Source organism: Mercenaria mercenaria, chromosome 10, assembly GCF_021730395.1.
Source record: "Mercenaria mercenaria strain notata chromosome 10, MADL_Memer_1, whole genome shotgun sequence".
Lineage (NCBI taxonomy): Eukaryota > Metazoa > Mollusca > Bivalvia > Venerida > Veneridae > Mercenaria > Mercenaria mercenaria.
Genome location: NC_069370.1, coordinates 7,921,666 through 7,936,502, shown reverse-complemented (window position 1 = coordinate 7,936,502; position 14,837 = coordinate 7,921,666). Strand labels below are relative to the sequence as shown.

Here is a 14,837-nt window from a genome sequence, read left to right as displayed (position 1 = left end):
TAAAATTTGGATGTACAAATATCTTTACATGAAAAGGTTCTACAACTGTCCTTCATAGAAACTGGATGATGCAACTTTGAACTTTGAGCTTTTTGAAATTTTTAAGAGGGCTGCCAAGATGGCTGCCAAAAATGAAAAGAAAAATACCTCCGAAATTAAGGAGTTAGGACAGGATTGCAATGTATATATTATTTTTATTGCTAGAGGTACTGTTAAACATAAAATATGTATTTAAAAGAGAAATCATTGAAAATCAAAATGGCCACCAAGGGAAAAAATTCCTATTTTGCTTTTAAAACCCACAGGGTCTGAAATTCTTCAATAAGCCCTAAAAGTCGGATTTATAAGAAAATCCCCCCCTTTTTAAAAAAAATTGGGGGGGGTTTTTTTTTTGAAAATATAGACTTCTATGGTCTTATTGATAGAATTTCCGACTCCTGTGATTAAACACTCTAAATGTGCATATTTTTTCCACCATATATGAGTACTTCTAATAATTAGAAAGATTTACAACACTTTAAAATGTTTCTTTAGTAATTTTATAACTAAGAGGTGGATAAAATGGATATTTTATTCAAAAGCAATACAATTGAACAAAAATATTACAAGAAGTGGTATGATTTGCGATCAAAATTTTCTTAAAATGCAGTTTTTAAAAGTATTCAAAATGTTATTACAATGTTACTGTATCAAATTTAATGATCCTCTTTCTATTTCATAATTTTATGTTTTAAAAAAGTACCGGGTAAAATTTAAAAAGTTATTCTGTTTGCTTTCAAAGAGTATTAAACATTGGGTGTACATATTTGTAATTTTGTATTCCCTGTCGAATTACCCCAATCTTTATTTGCTTTACCCTTTTTTTTCTACTCTTTTTTCCCAATCTTTTTTGAAGCACCCTTTTAATGGGGTTCATAAATTTTGTGGGGAAGGGAGTTCATAATATTATGGTCACAGGGGGTTGCACTTGGCTGTTTGTTTTGATCCAAAAAAAATGACCTTTAGCCCCAAAATGGGGCGGGTGGGAGTTGTCTTCAAGGAAGTTGTCGGTCCAAGTCTTAAAGAGTGGATCCTTGTCCCCTAAAACTGATAGATCAAAATTTGAAGGGTCTGGTCCAAACGTTCCATCACATGCCGTCTATTTTGCTTTAACTTTTTTATTGAACGTTTCCCAAAGTAGGTGGCAAACAATTGATGTTTGGACATTATCTGAGCAGTTTTGTTTACCCTTTTTCTGTTAAAAATCATTTTTGATATGGACAGCCTTTTAGCCCCTTTCATTTCATAAAAGGGAGCTAAAAAAAAGGATGTTTTTTTCCAAAGACCTTGTTTATTACCATTTTCATCTCCAATTTGTTAGAAAGCTCCTTGCTTACCCGATTGATAGGGTTGCTTTCCAGTGCAAAATTCACATCCCGACGGGGATGAGCTTTTTAGGGGAATGTAATAAATGAATGTTTGTTGCCACCCCAGGGGAAAGATGGGTGGAGAAAAATGTGCGCATATTGATGCATAATTTTTACATCGTTTCATTATGTTTTTTGAAAAATAAACCCCTTATATGCAAATTTTTTCATTTTTGCAAGAATATTCAAGTATTTTTTTATTTACTATTATTAATCATTAAAATTTATTTATATTGTGTTCCTTATGTGATTTGAGGTGACCCTTGCACTTTTGAAAATATGCTTTTGCTGTAACTCACCTTTTACAAAATTTTCAGTTGAGTCGAATAAACCCTTTTCGAAAATTTAGGGGTTCATTGAATTTAGTCACGCTTTTAGCACAGACAATTTCCACCTTATACTTTATTTTTTATGCAAAAATGCTACAAAAAGATAGTGGGGCGTTTTAAAATCCTGGGGTGTATGTTCTGTTATTTGTGCAAATGATCCAAAAACATTTGTTCTTATATAAAATGTTTTGTGTTCAAAATTGTAATGTTTGGATAAGAACATCCCTTCTATCACCTCTTTGTTAGAAGATTATGAAGAAATTTAAAAAGTTCTAAACATTTTCAATTTTAGAAGTAATTTTCCCCTATAGGCGGAAACCGCACATTAGTGTCTAATGCAGGTATGGGATTAAACCCTTTTCTGTGAACACGGGCTGATTTTTGCCTTTGTGAATCCGTGCAGTTGTCATGATCTGCACTGTTCGCCATTCAGTCAGTATTTTTTAGTAAGCACCCTTTTAACAGTAAAGGTACTGCCAAATTTTAAAGAGGATAAATTCATTTTGAAATTTGCAGGGTAAAGGGTTAACCATTTTTGGGGGCCATTTTTTACGTCATTTTAGTTTTTTTTTAATTTTAAAGATTTTTTCTTTAAAAATACATTTAATGTTATCTTATTACACTTGCAACAAAAAAAATGTATACATTAATAATCTTGTCCAAATCTATAATTTAGAAGATAAGTCAATTTTGCATTTTCGGTTGCCATCTTGAATACTTCAAAATGCTAATAATAACAAAGTTGCATCATTCAGTTTCTATGAAGGTCTGTTGTTGAAACCTTTTTTTGCAAAAACATTTTGTGTACTGTATTTGAGGTAAGGTAGTAAATTGGCATTTGGCTTTAAGACTATGAGGATGTTCCTTTTCTTTGATTTTTTCAGTTTGCTTATTTAATGTAAATAATTGAATCTTTTTATAAAATGTAACAAAAAAAATTTTTTTTTTCGAAAAAAGCCAGTCCTTTGATTCTTTTTAAAAGAGCCTCAAATCATGATTCCTTAAACTTTCGAGGAAAGACTAGGGGGAAAAAGGGAAAAGGTAAGTTTTTTGCTTTGTGATATTTGCTTTTTTATTGTTTTTTTTTTAGCTTGCTTTTTGAAGAAAAAATAAAGCTATTGCGCTCACTTTGTGTCAGATCCCATTTGGTTAAAGTGTTTGATTTGTCAAAAAAATCTAATCTTCAAGCTATTAAATTTACTTGAAGCTTTAATGTTATCTACAAAATCTACACCAGGGGAAAACAATCCCCATAAGTTTGTTTTGAATTCTGACAGAGTTATACCCCTTTTTAACTTAGAATTTTTTTATTAAAGTTTTTACTGGGAAAACTCTAATTCAGAGACAGAAAAGTCGGCGTACTGTCTTACGGCAGCTTTGTCTTTAAAAAAGTTTCAATTCAAGGAATGGGTAATATTCAGTAAAGATGTTTTCTTTATGGTTCTGCATGTTAAGAAAGTTACAAGGATTTATGAGTAATACAGTACTTGAGACCAAGATAGGCAGGATAGGGATGTGCTTGATTTATCATTATCTCTCATTTGTCATAAGAGATAACCTATTGATATAGTTGTAGATTGACTGTTTAAGGATGTATGCAGGTCGTATGAAGAAATTTAATTCTCAGAACTGACCATCTAGTCGGTAAACTTTGGAAAGGGAAACTTTGGTTTTCCCCTGTTTTGGGGACTAGAATTTTTTTAATCACTTTTACTGTAAAAATCTTTTTTAATTTCGGGTTTTGGTCAAAAGGGAAAATTCGTGGGGATTAAATTCTTTAAAAATTAAACTTTTAAGGGATAAAATGAAGGGGAATTTTAAAATTTCTTGGGATTAAATTTCGGGGATTGAAAAACCCCAAAATCCACAAAAATTTTGTCCCCCACAAAAATTTAAAAGTTTTCACAGTATCGTTTATTTAAAATTTGTTTCTTTTTCTATTTTTAAAGTTTTTGGGGACCCTTTGGGCGGGGGGTTTTTGGGTTTTGAGGTTATATAGAAATTGCTGTAAACTAAGCACTTGTCATACAGCTGTGTTTTTAAAAAACTTTAACTTTATTTTTCAGTCAGTGATTTAAGTGCTTTTCGTGATCATTTGAAATTGAAGGGAACTTGGGAAAAAAACCCATACTTTCTTTTTTGGGTAGAAAAAAAGAAATTTCATCGCTATTTTTTTTAAGGGTATACAGCTCGGGGGTTTTTTTTTTTTTGAAAATCTTGGGTTTTAAACTGAGATATAGAGATAGAGACAGGGATGTAAGATGAAGAGATGGGAGAGAGGCGCGAAACATACAGATCGGGGGGGGGGACCCGAGGTAATGGGGGAGGGAAATTAGAAAAATGAGAAAAGAAGTGGGGTTTTAAAAAGTGCAGAGGGGGGTAGAACTCGGGTGTAGTTTCCAAAAGGGGGGAACAAGAAAAAGGGAAAATTCGGGGGAAACAAGGATGTACATTTTGTAGAGATGTGAGACAGGAACCAGAATGCAGATTGGAGTGGGGAACTAAGATTTAGAGATAGGAGAAGACAACTGAAATGCAGAGATTGGAGAGGGGAACTGAGATGTAGTGATCAGAGAGAGGGGAACTGAGATGTAGTGATCAGAGAGAGGGGAACTGAGATGTAGTGATCAGAGAGTGGGGAACTGAGATGTAGTGATCAGAGAGAGGGGAACTGAGATGTAGTGATCAGAGAGAGGGGAACTGGATTTTTGTAAATCAAGAGGGGGGAACTGAGATGTTTGGATCAAGGGAGGAACGGATGTAGGATCAGAGAGGGGGAAAAGAGATGAAAGGGGAATCAGAGGTGGGGAACTGAGATGTAGTGATCAGGGGAGAGAGGAACTGAATTTTGATCAGAGAGGGGAACAGAGATGTTGATAAAGGGGGGGGAAACCTGAGATTAGTGATCGAGAGAGGGAGGGAGTTTAGATCAAGGAGGGGGGAACTGAGAGGGTATGTTCAAGAGTGGGGAACTGAGTTTGTATGTTCAGAAAAGGGGAACTAAGAGGGTATGATCAGTGAGAGAGGAACTGAGATGTATTGAAAAAGAAAAGGAACTGAATGTGGTGTCAGAGAGAGGGGAACTGAGATTAGTGATCAGAAAAGGGGAGACAAGATGTTTGCCCAGAGATTTTGGGGAACTGAGTTTGTAGTGATCAGAGAGAGGGAGAGAGGGGGATGTAGGGATAAAGGGGGGGGAACTTAATAGAAATCGAGAGTGGGGAACTGGATGTTTTGATCAGAGGGGAGGAACAGAGATGAAAAGTGTCAAGAAAAGGGGAAATGAGATTTTGTGTTCAGAGAGAAAAAGAGAGGGGGAAAGAGATGTATTTGATCAAGAGTGGGGAACTAAAGATGTAGTGATCAGGGGGGAAAATGAGATGTTGTTCAGAGAGAGGACCCAAATGTAGTGACAAGGGGGGAACTGAGTTGTATGATCAGAGAGGGGGAAAATAAGATGTGAGAGAGAGAGGATGTGAAAGAGAGAAAGGGGGGGGAGAGGGGGAAAAAAAATTGATTGAGAATTTTTGGTTGAAATTTGTAGCAAAGAAAAATGATAGTTGACAAATTTTGCTTTCATTGCCTTGGTTGAACAGCCAACTTATTGATGCCTTAAAATTCAATGTATAACATATTTTTTTGTAAATACACTTGGTGGGGAGTCGGGCCAAAGGGGACAAACAAAAAATTTCCATGATTTGTATTTTTTTTCCCCCCGAAAAACAAAGTTGTAAGGGGGGGGTAAAAGGGTTTCAGTTTGTCTGTCTGTCTGTCGCCCCGCCCGGGTTTGCCGTAGACGAAAATCTTGTGGCCCCCAAATCTCCCCTTATCCCCTTGACACTTTTTTAATGAAACTTCACACAAGTGATCAAAAACCAACCCTTTGTTGTCAGGGGGCATGTTGGGGTTTTTTTAAAAAAAAATTTTTTGCGATTTTGGGGAAGGGGGTTTTTTTGGGTTACTAAAATTTATACAAAGACACAATTTGTGCCACCATCTTCCTCACCCCTTGACCAATTTAATAAAACTTCACAAAAAGTGATCAGTTTAAAAAAGTATTGTGAAAGGGGGCCTTGTTGGGTTCTTTCAAAAAAAAAATTTGCGATTTATGGGATTTTGTTTTTTTTTTTAATTTTCTTATTTTTTGGACCCCAATTTTGTGGCACCTTCTCCCCCTTTTCCCCTTGACACAATTTAATAAAAATTCAAAACAAGTGGGTACTTTCACCCCCTTTGTGTTTAGCCTATTTTTCAAAAAATTTTGATAGGCATAAAAAACATTTTTTACTTATTTTTAAGACCTGCCATGAAAAAAACGACGAATTTTGGGACTTTCCAAAAAAACATCTTGACAGAAGTTTATCATGCCATGAAAACTTTGTGCGAATTTTTGGAACCCCTTTAAAATGTGACAAAATTTTAAAACATGCCATAAAAACTTGTGACATAAGTTTAGACATGCCATAAAATTGTTATGACAGAATTTTAAACCCATCCATGAAAAACGTTGTGACAAAAGTTTGGGACCCCCCGGGAAAAAAGGGTTGTGCGGGGAAGTTAGAAAAGTCATAAAAAATGTTGGGGCCCAAATGCTTAGACTTGCCATGAAAACATTGCGACAGAAGTTAAGACATGCCATGAAAACATTGTGACAAAGTTTAGACTTACCATGAAAACATTACGACAGAAGTTAAGACATGCCATGGGAACATTTTGTTAAGGAAGCTTACCAGAACTTGTATTGTTTCAATTTACCAGACTTAAGCATTTTTGTTAGTTAACAACTGCTAATTTAAAACAGTTACACTTACAGTAAAATCATTTCATTTTGTGGGTATGAAGTTCCATGGTTTTTGTCAAAAACAGCTGTTGTTAGGATATGAGTTCATGGAGGTAAAATGAATGGGGAAATTTTAAATTTTATGGATCCCCCAAAAACAAAAATAAAAAAAATTTTTCCCTTTGGGGAATTTTAAAAAATTTCATAAATATTTGGGCCTTTAAAAACAAATAACTTCAAAGCAAAAGGAAATTTTTTTGTTCCCCAAAAAAAATCATTTTTCTAAATTTTTATTTTTAAATTAACTAGTAGGTTTTACAAAAAAAACAATTCAAACGTCCCTTGATGGGGCTGTATGAAAGGGTTTCAAATGTTTAAATTAAAAAATAATCAGCCAAAAAAGAATATAATAACCCAGGCAAGATAGCATAATTAGCTTGGCGTGTAAAAATTTACTCTTTAATCAAATTCAAATTTAAAAAAGGGGAGCTTGGGGAATGGTTGATAAGAAAAAATCTTTCCTAGTATCAGGTGAAATTAAAATTTCCCCTCAATTTTGGGGGAATTTGTCAATTTTTCAGATAGAAAAAGGAAATTGTCAACTGGTTTCCCCGGGTACTTTAATAGGTTGCAATTTAAAATGTATAAGTTTTTTTAATTTTTATTTTGGGTTTTTTGGATCCAGAACCCCCGACCAATTTTTAGTTTTTTTAGGATCCTGCTCCCAACTGGGATTATAGTTTTGTATTTTGGATCCTGCATCCCCGACTGCATTATGTCTGTATTTAGGATCCGATCCCCGACTGCATTATAGTTTGTAATTTTGGATCCTTCTTTTCCCCGGGCTGCTTTTTAGTCGTTTTAGGATCCAGCCCCGAATGTTTTTTGGATGTATTTAGGGGTCCGCATCCCAAAAAACTGCATTATATTTTGTTTTTTTATCCCGCCTTCCTAACTGCATTTTTATCTGTATTTTTGGGCCTGCTTCCCCGACTGCATTTTAGCCCGTAATTTAAGGATCCGCATCCCGACTTTCTTTTTAGTTTTGTATTTAGGGTCCCCGCCCTTCCCCCGCTGCAATTTTAGTCTTAATTTTGGATCCTCATCCAGACTGCTTATAATCTGTTTTTTAAAGGTCCAGCATCCCCGACTGGGATTATAGTTGTATTTAGGATCCTGAAACCCGACGCATTATGTCTGTTTTTTAGGATCCTGCAACCTTTTAATGCATTATAGTCTGTATTTTGGAACCCCGCATCCCCCGAATGCATTATATTGTAATTTTTGGGTACTGCATCCCGACTGAATTTTAGTTGTTTTTAGGATCCTGCTTTTTAACTGCTTATTGTCCGTATTTAAGTTTCCCGGGATCCCGACTGCATTATATCTGTATTTTGGATCCTGCATCTTGACAGTATTTTAGCGTATTTTGGATCCTGCATTTAACTGAAATTTAAAATTGTAAATTTGGGTCCGGGATCCCAGAATGCATTTTAAAATCTGTAAATTTTTGGGTCCTGCATCCCAGCGCATTATTGTTTTTAAATTTAAAGGTTCCCGCATTTGGGGTGTTTATAGTTTTGTAATTTTGGATCCCCCCAAATTCCCAAAAGGGATTTTAGTTTTAAATTTTGGAAAAAGCTTCCCCGACTGCAATTTTTTCTGTTTTAAAAGGGTCCTGACCTGACTGTTTTTTTATTTGGTTCCTGCATTCCTTTAAACTTTTTTTCTGTATTTAGGGTCCCGCAACCCCGAATTTCTTATTGTCTGATTTAGGGGTCCTGCATCTCGACTGTATTAAAGTCTGTTTTTTGGATCCTGCTTTTCCCAAAAAGCTTATTGTCTGGTTTTTTGGATCTGCATCCCGACTGAAATTTTTGTCTGTTTTTAGGATCCTGCATCTCTGACTATATTATAGTCTGTTTTTAGGATCCTGCATTCCTAACTGCATTATAGTCTGTATTTAGGATCCTGCATCCCAGACTGCATTATAGTCGTTTTAGGGTCCTGCATCCCAGACTATATTATTTGTCTGTTTTTTTCATTTTTTTTTCCAAAATTTAAAGGGGACTCCCCACAGTTTTGGGAAATGTTTCAGCTTTTTCTTTCCACCAAGAAGGCATAAAAAAGAATAAAAAGACATGAAACATGTTTAAAATTGGTGAAAATTTTAAAAGTTTGGTGTTTGGGGAAAATGCAAAAAAAAATGAAAATTTTTTTGCCCTATTCAAAAAAGTACAACATTTAATACTTTGCGCAAAATTTTTTGGTTTTTTAAAGAGAAATTTTAAAATTTTTTCCCTTTTATAGATTTTTTTAAATTTAAAAAAATGATAGGAAAATTTTGCTGAAAAAAAATGAACAAAAAAAAACAAAAGGCACCAAAGGGTTTTTTTTTTGGGGGAAAAATTGTTTTGACCCAACCCCGTTCGAAACTGCTTGCGATTTTTCAACATTTTTATAATTTTTTTTTTTTCTTTTTATAAATACCACCCCCAAAATATACTTCCCGACGCACAAAACTGTTTTCCTTTTAAAAGATTTTAAAAACTCATTTGATTTCTAGTCATAAATTTTTTTAAAAATCTTCCTTACAATAAAAAAGGAAAAAGTGAAAAAAAAATATTGTTTTTATTTCTTTTATGAAAATTTTTCCAAAGGGAAAAAAACCCAAAAGTTTAAAAAAAATTTTTTAAATTTTAAAAAAAAACTCTTTTATGAATTTTTTCTAATTTTTTTGTATTGTTTTTTGTTTTTTAGACTTAAAAAAAACTAAAAGTGAAAGGGCACCAAAGGGAATATTTTGTTAAAAACCCCTGGAATAAACACCTGTTCGGGCGGGGAAAAAGGGGCGAAACCCGGCCAAATTGATTAAAAAGTTTTTTTTGTAGAAGTTAAAAAAAAGTTTTAAAAAATTTTTAATTTTTTTAAAATTGAATAATAAATAACTGAAAGGGGATATTTTCTTATCAGTTTCAAAATCAATTTTTTTTAACCCTTTAAGTAAAAACACTGTCTTTGTACAAAAAAAAGATGTTAAAAAAACAACCACAACAAAAGCAAGATAAAAAGTCGGCCCTGATACTGTCAATACAACATTTAAAAAAAAAATCAACCCTTTGGCTAAAAAAATTTAAAAACAAACAAGATTCCAATATTTTAAAATTGTCGTAACCTTTTTTCAAAAAATTTTTGCTTTAGTTTTAGTTTTTCCCTAGGGAAAATGCGGTGCACAGAAAAAAGGGCATAAAAAACAAAAGGGAATTTCCCCTTTAAAATAACAATATTTTTACAAATTTTGATCATGTCAAAAAGTTTGTAATTCTTTTGGGGTTTTTTGAGAGAAAAAAAATTTTTTGTGCTTTAAAAAATTGTTGTTTTTCCCTTTAAAAAATAATATTCATTTGTTAGTGATGGTTAAAATTACCTTGGGAATTTGGTGTGTCCTGTGAAAGTTTGTAAATAGGTAGGAAAGCTGTCTGCTGCAAAATCATAATGTAAAATGTTTTTTTACTTTTGGAGGGTTGAACAGAAATGTGTCTACAGTTTTTCTTTGAATTCAGTGTGTTACGACATTTTTTTCCGCTCCGTCATCTTAAAAAGGGGTGAACAAATTTTTTTTAAAAGCTCTTTCCATATTTGTATTGTATGCATCATAATGATTAGAGATATACTGATAAATATTTGCATGATTATAAATATAAGGAAGTGAAACAAAAATCAGTATAATACTAACAAAAAAGGTTTTTTTTAAAATTTTCCCCCCATTTTAAAGAAAAAAATTTGGGCATTGGGAAAAAAAAGTTACAAAAACCCTTTTTAATTTTAAAAATAGTATTAACCCTTACCCTGAAAATTTTTATTTGAACTTTTTCCATTTTTCAAATTTTGGGCGTACCATTTAAACTGTTAAAAGGGGTGTATACCCAAAAAGTTACCCGACTGAAAGGGGAACAGGGGCAGATCCCTGATCAGACTGAGGGAGCTTTAACTGACTGGGCGCCCAAAAGGGAAATCCCGTCTTTTCCTTTATAAAAAATTTTAAAAATTTTTTTTAAAGGAAACGGTATTTTGATGGAAACCCCTTCAAAAATGGTATTTACCTTTTCAAAGGAGAACAAATGTCACAGTTTGTTGATTATTTTTCAGTGGTTTACATTTAACTTGCTGCAACAAACTGTTCCCTTTCCCAAAAAACAAAAATCATTATTCATGGGAAATTATTTTCTGTGTAACGAAACCCCGTGTTCATTTTTTACGTGTACATATAATATAATCAACCGAAAAGTATTAAATGAAGTGGATCTTCTTTAGTTTTCGGGTTTTATTTTTTTTTTCGTTTTAAAAAAAATGCAAAACAAAGGGGTTGCTGGGTTGGAAAAAAAATCTTTTTAATGCTTTTTTGAACAACGACAGGGTTGTTGCACCCGGGGGGAAAAAAAATAAATTTTTTTGAAAAAATGGGGGTTTAAAAATTTTTAGTATCGAAATTTTTTTTTTTTTTAATTTCCTTTAAAAAACCTTTTTCCGGTTTATGGATTTTTGAAAGGATCTATGTATTTTGTAAAAAAAAAGATAGCGGGTTTTTTTCACACACTTTTAAAGTTTTAAAAGTTTAAAATTTTTTTAAAGAAAAAATTTTTTTGAGAACCCAAAAAATTGGGTTTTTTAAGTTGAAGTTAAAAACCCCGGTATTGTGATTTTTTTTTAGTTTTTCATTTATTTTATGTAATTATAGTTCCAGTTCAAATTTAAATTGGGAATCAAATTTTTTTACAACTTTTAAACTTTTACAAACCCTTTGGGGTTTTTAAAAAGTTTAAAATTTCATTTGAAAATTTTTTAAGATATAGTCTAAATTTTTAAAAATTTTTAAAAAAAAGGGGCAAAAGGGGTTTTTTTGAAATGCAAAGTTGAAGTAATCTTTTCCATTAATTTTCAATTTTTATTTCCTAAAAAATGTTTTTAAAAAAGGGTTCAAGAATTTTAAGAAGGTGAAATAGGGGGAAAAAAAATTTTATCTGTATGTTCTAAAAGTTGTTTTTTTTTTTAAATTTAAGTTTAAAAGGGGAAAACGTGGGGGACTGTCTGGGAGATTTTCCCCTACAAAATTTAGGGGAAATACGTCCCGGAGGGGTTTTTTGATACAAAGCTGTCGCTATGAAAAACAAAGTGGGGGTTGGGGTAAATTTTGTGTGACGTTTGTGACGCAGGTGGGGCGCGGGAAATCCCGTCCCTGGCGGAAAACCCCCCGAGGAAGTTTCCCCGACAGTAGTGACCGCCAGAAAGGGTTTTTAACCAAAAACTTGGGGCTTAGGAAGAAGAGCTTTGAGACATCGCGAACCATTCTGAAAAATTTTCCGAAACCTCCCTTTATGTGAACCCCTGACGGGAAAGACATCCCCAAAAAGAGGATAGGAAGAAAAAAGTTTCTCCTTGGGACACGGTTTAAAAAAATTAATAATTGTATATATTTGGTTTTTTTTTTGTCCCTCTTTTTAGTTGTTTAAATAGTTCAAAAAAAAAAAACAAAACGCTTTGCATATATTTTTTAAAACTTGTTTCAATTTCTGGCATAGAAGTCCTGAAAATTTTGTTTTAGGGGTGAAAAATTTTAAAATCACGATTATGAAAAGTGTTAAAAGAAAATAAGGTCAATTTTGATCACCCCTTAACTCAAATGATCATTTTTACATTCAGTGATCACACAGGGAATTTTAGGGCATGGAAGTTTAAAATCCCAAAAAGGTCACTCAAGAAACGAACGGGTTTCTTGTAGCATCAAAGTGATCAAACTGTTGTCAACGTAATGATAACCATAGATGATAGTGATCAACCCGAATTTGGGCAACATTTTGGGTTTAGTGTCATACACCCCAAAGGGCTCTTTTGGTTCCCCCCTTTTAAACCAGATTTAAACTCCCCCAAGTTTAAACATTGTCCTTTAAAAGTTGAGATTTTAAACTTTTGAACTTTATTTTTCCTGGGGATTTTGGTTTTTGTTTTTAGATTCTCCTCCAAAATACAAGTAAAAGGGGTGAAGAATTTTAAAGACAGTTCAAAGATATACCCGCGACAAAGGGCTCATTTGGGTTGGTTTATTTTTGCAAAGGGTTTAAAATAAATCTACAGCTTATTTTTTTGGTGCCGTTTTTTTGTTTTGGGAAAAACTCCCAAGGCCCCCTTTTAACCAGGTAAAGGTTTCCCAAAGCAACGGGGGGAATAATCAGGGTGGGTGGCTTTTTTCAAAATACAATGTTACAGTCCTAGTAGGGCTCAAAAATTCCGTTGTGGGGGGCCCTTTTCTGCTTTGGGAATTTTTTTGGGCCCACATGGAAAAAAGGGTGGTTTGTTGGTTTTTTTCTATTTCCCTTTAAAGGGGAAAGTTCTTGCGTGTGTTAAATGTAAAAGATTACAATATAGATACAAAACAAATGCAGGAAACTGTGTGTCAAGATTCAAGTAATGCCAGCCCTTAGCATGTGTGTATATTTTTGCATCAGTTTTATTTGTGAACAAAATAAGTTTTATTTTCAGATTATTCATGTGCTCTACAGAAGGAGATTCTAGTCCATGGTAGAATGTTTGTCACTCAAAACTGGAATTTTTTTTTCAAATATAATTTTGATGGGGGAAAAATTGTAAGTTGACAGGGTTTAAATTCCCATTAAAGACCTAAACCACAACTATATTTCCCCGGGGAAAAAAAAAACACCAGTATTCCTCCCCGTAACAACCCCCTATTTTTACATTCTAACAGGGGCCAAAAATTTCCTCGTAACAACCCTAAACCTCCCTATAAAAAAATGTCAAAAATATGTCCCTTAATAAAAACCTGAAATTTTTCCCTTGTAACAGCCCCCCCTTAATACCCCACTATAACAACACCTATATACCTCCCTATAACACAACACCCATAAAATATCTCTAAAAAAAGGGGTCCGGAAAATTTGGGGGCTCAGTTGGTCCCAAAAAAAAAACCCCGACATTGGGGGATACCCCACCCACCGCATTCCCAATATTACTTTTTTTGTAAAAATTTAAAGGGGAAAAATAAGCAAGTATGCTTTCAAAATGAAATTACATAAAAAACAATAAACCTTTCAATGAAGAAGTTATTCAAGGGGTTTTGTTTATCATTACTTTTTTTAAAAATTTTAACTTTTTTTGGGGAATAAAACGAGGCATTGACACTGTGTGGTTAAATAGATTAAAAATAATGCACGGACTTCGGGTCCGTATACACGGCAAAATACTTTGTGAAGTTTTTTCAAAAATTTTACGGAAATTTTATAAAATTTCAATGCGCAAAGGGTTTTTCACGGAAAATCTTCTCTGCTAAACCCTCAGTATTTAAAAAAATACTCTGCCGCGGGGCCGAAAGTGACGTTTTTAACGCTGGATGAATTTTTTCCCCCCTGTATAGTTCCAAAACGTCACCCGGGGGGGCCACGGGGTATTTCTTTCACTTTTCCGTGTACTTCAAAAGCAAACCAAATTTATAAAAATTAAAATGTTCCCTTTTGATGTAAACAAAATTTTAAAAATTTAAAAGTTTTTTGCTCACCTGACAAAAGTGACAAGGTGGCTTTTGTGATCCCCGTGGGGGCCCTGTCCGTCGTGCGTGGGGTTTGGTTTCGGGTGCGTTAAAAAATTTTTGCTTGTGACCCCCCCTAAGGCCATTTTTTCATGGGGGGGGTTTTTAAAGAAAAATTTTTTTAGAATGTTTCATCTTTATGATATTAGGTCAAGTTCGAAAATGGGGGCACGTGGCGAACAAAAACTAGGTCCCTAGGGCTAAAAATAGGGAAAAACCTTTTAACCTCTCTAGAGGCCATAATTTTTTTTTAGATCTTTATGAAAAATTGGGCAAATGTTCACCTTGATGATATCAAAGGTTTAAGTTTGAAATGGGTCACGTGGGGTCAAAAACTTGGGCTTTGGTCAAAAAATAGAAAAACCCCTTTTGAAACCCTTTAGGGCCCAAAATTTTTCAAGGGTCCCTTTATGAAATTTGGGCAGAATGTTTTACCCTTTATGATATCTTTGGTCAAGTTCGAACGGGGCATGTGGGATCAAAAACTAGGTCGTAGGGGCCCAAAAAAAAGAAAAAAACCCTTTTTGATCTTTTTTAGAGGGCCCAAAATTTTCCCAAAGGTCTTTATGAAAATTGGTCAGAATTTACCTTGTAATATCTAGGTCAAGTTGAAACGGGGCACGTGCGGGAAAAAAAAAATAGGGCAGTAGTTTTAAAAATAGGGAAAAACCTTTTTACCCCTCCCAGAGGCCATAATTTTTCCAAAGGGTCTTCAAGAAAAAAAA

The 14,837-nt window shown here is 33.8% G+C and overlaps 1 protein-coding gene across 1 annotated transcript in view; it reads left to right on the top strand.

The window, feature by feature from the left end:
* Positions 1-14,837, top strand: part of LOC123561008 (protein Aster-B-like) — an 84,231-nt gene that overhangs the window by 12,655 nt on the left and 56,739 nt on the right. The window contains exons 2-3 of the mRNA XM_053516681.1: positions 4,784-4,914; positions 13,053-13,156. Coding sequence (XP_053372656.1) covers positions 4,784-4,914; positions 13,053-13,156 — 235 coding nt within the window. The remainder of the gene's footprint in view (positions 1-4,783; positions 4,915-13,052; positions 13,157-14,837) is intronic.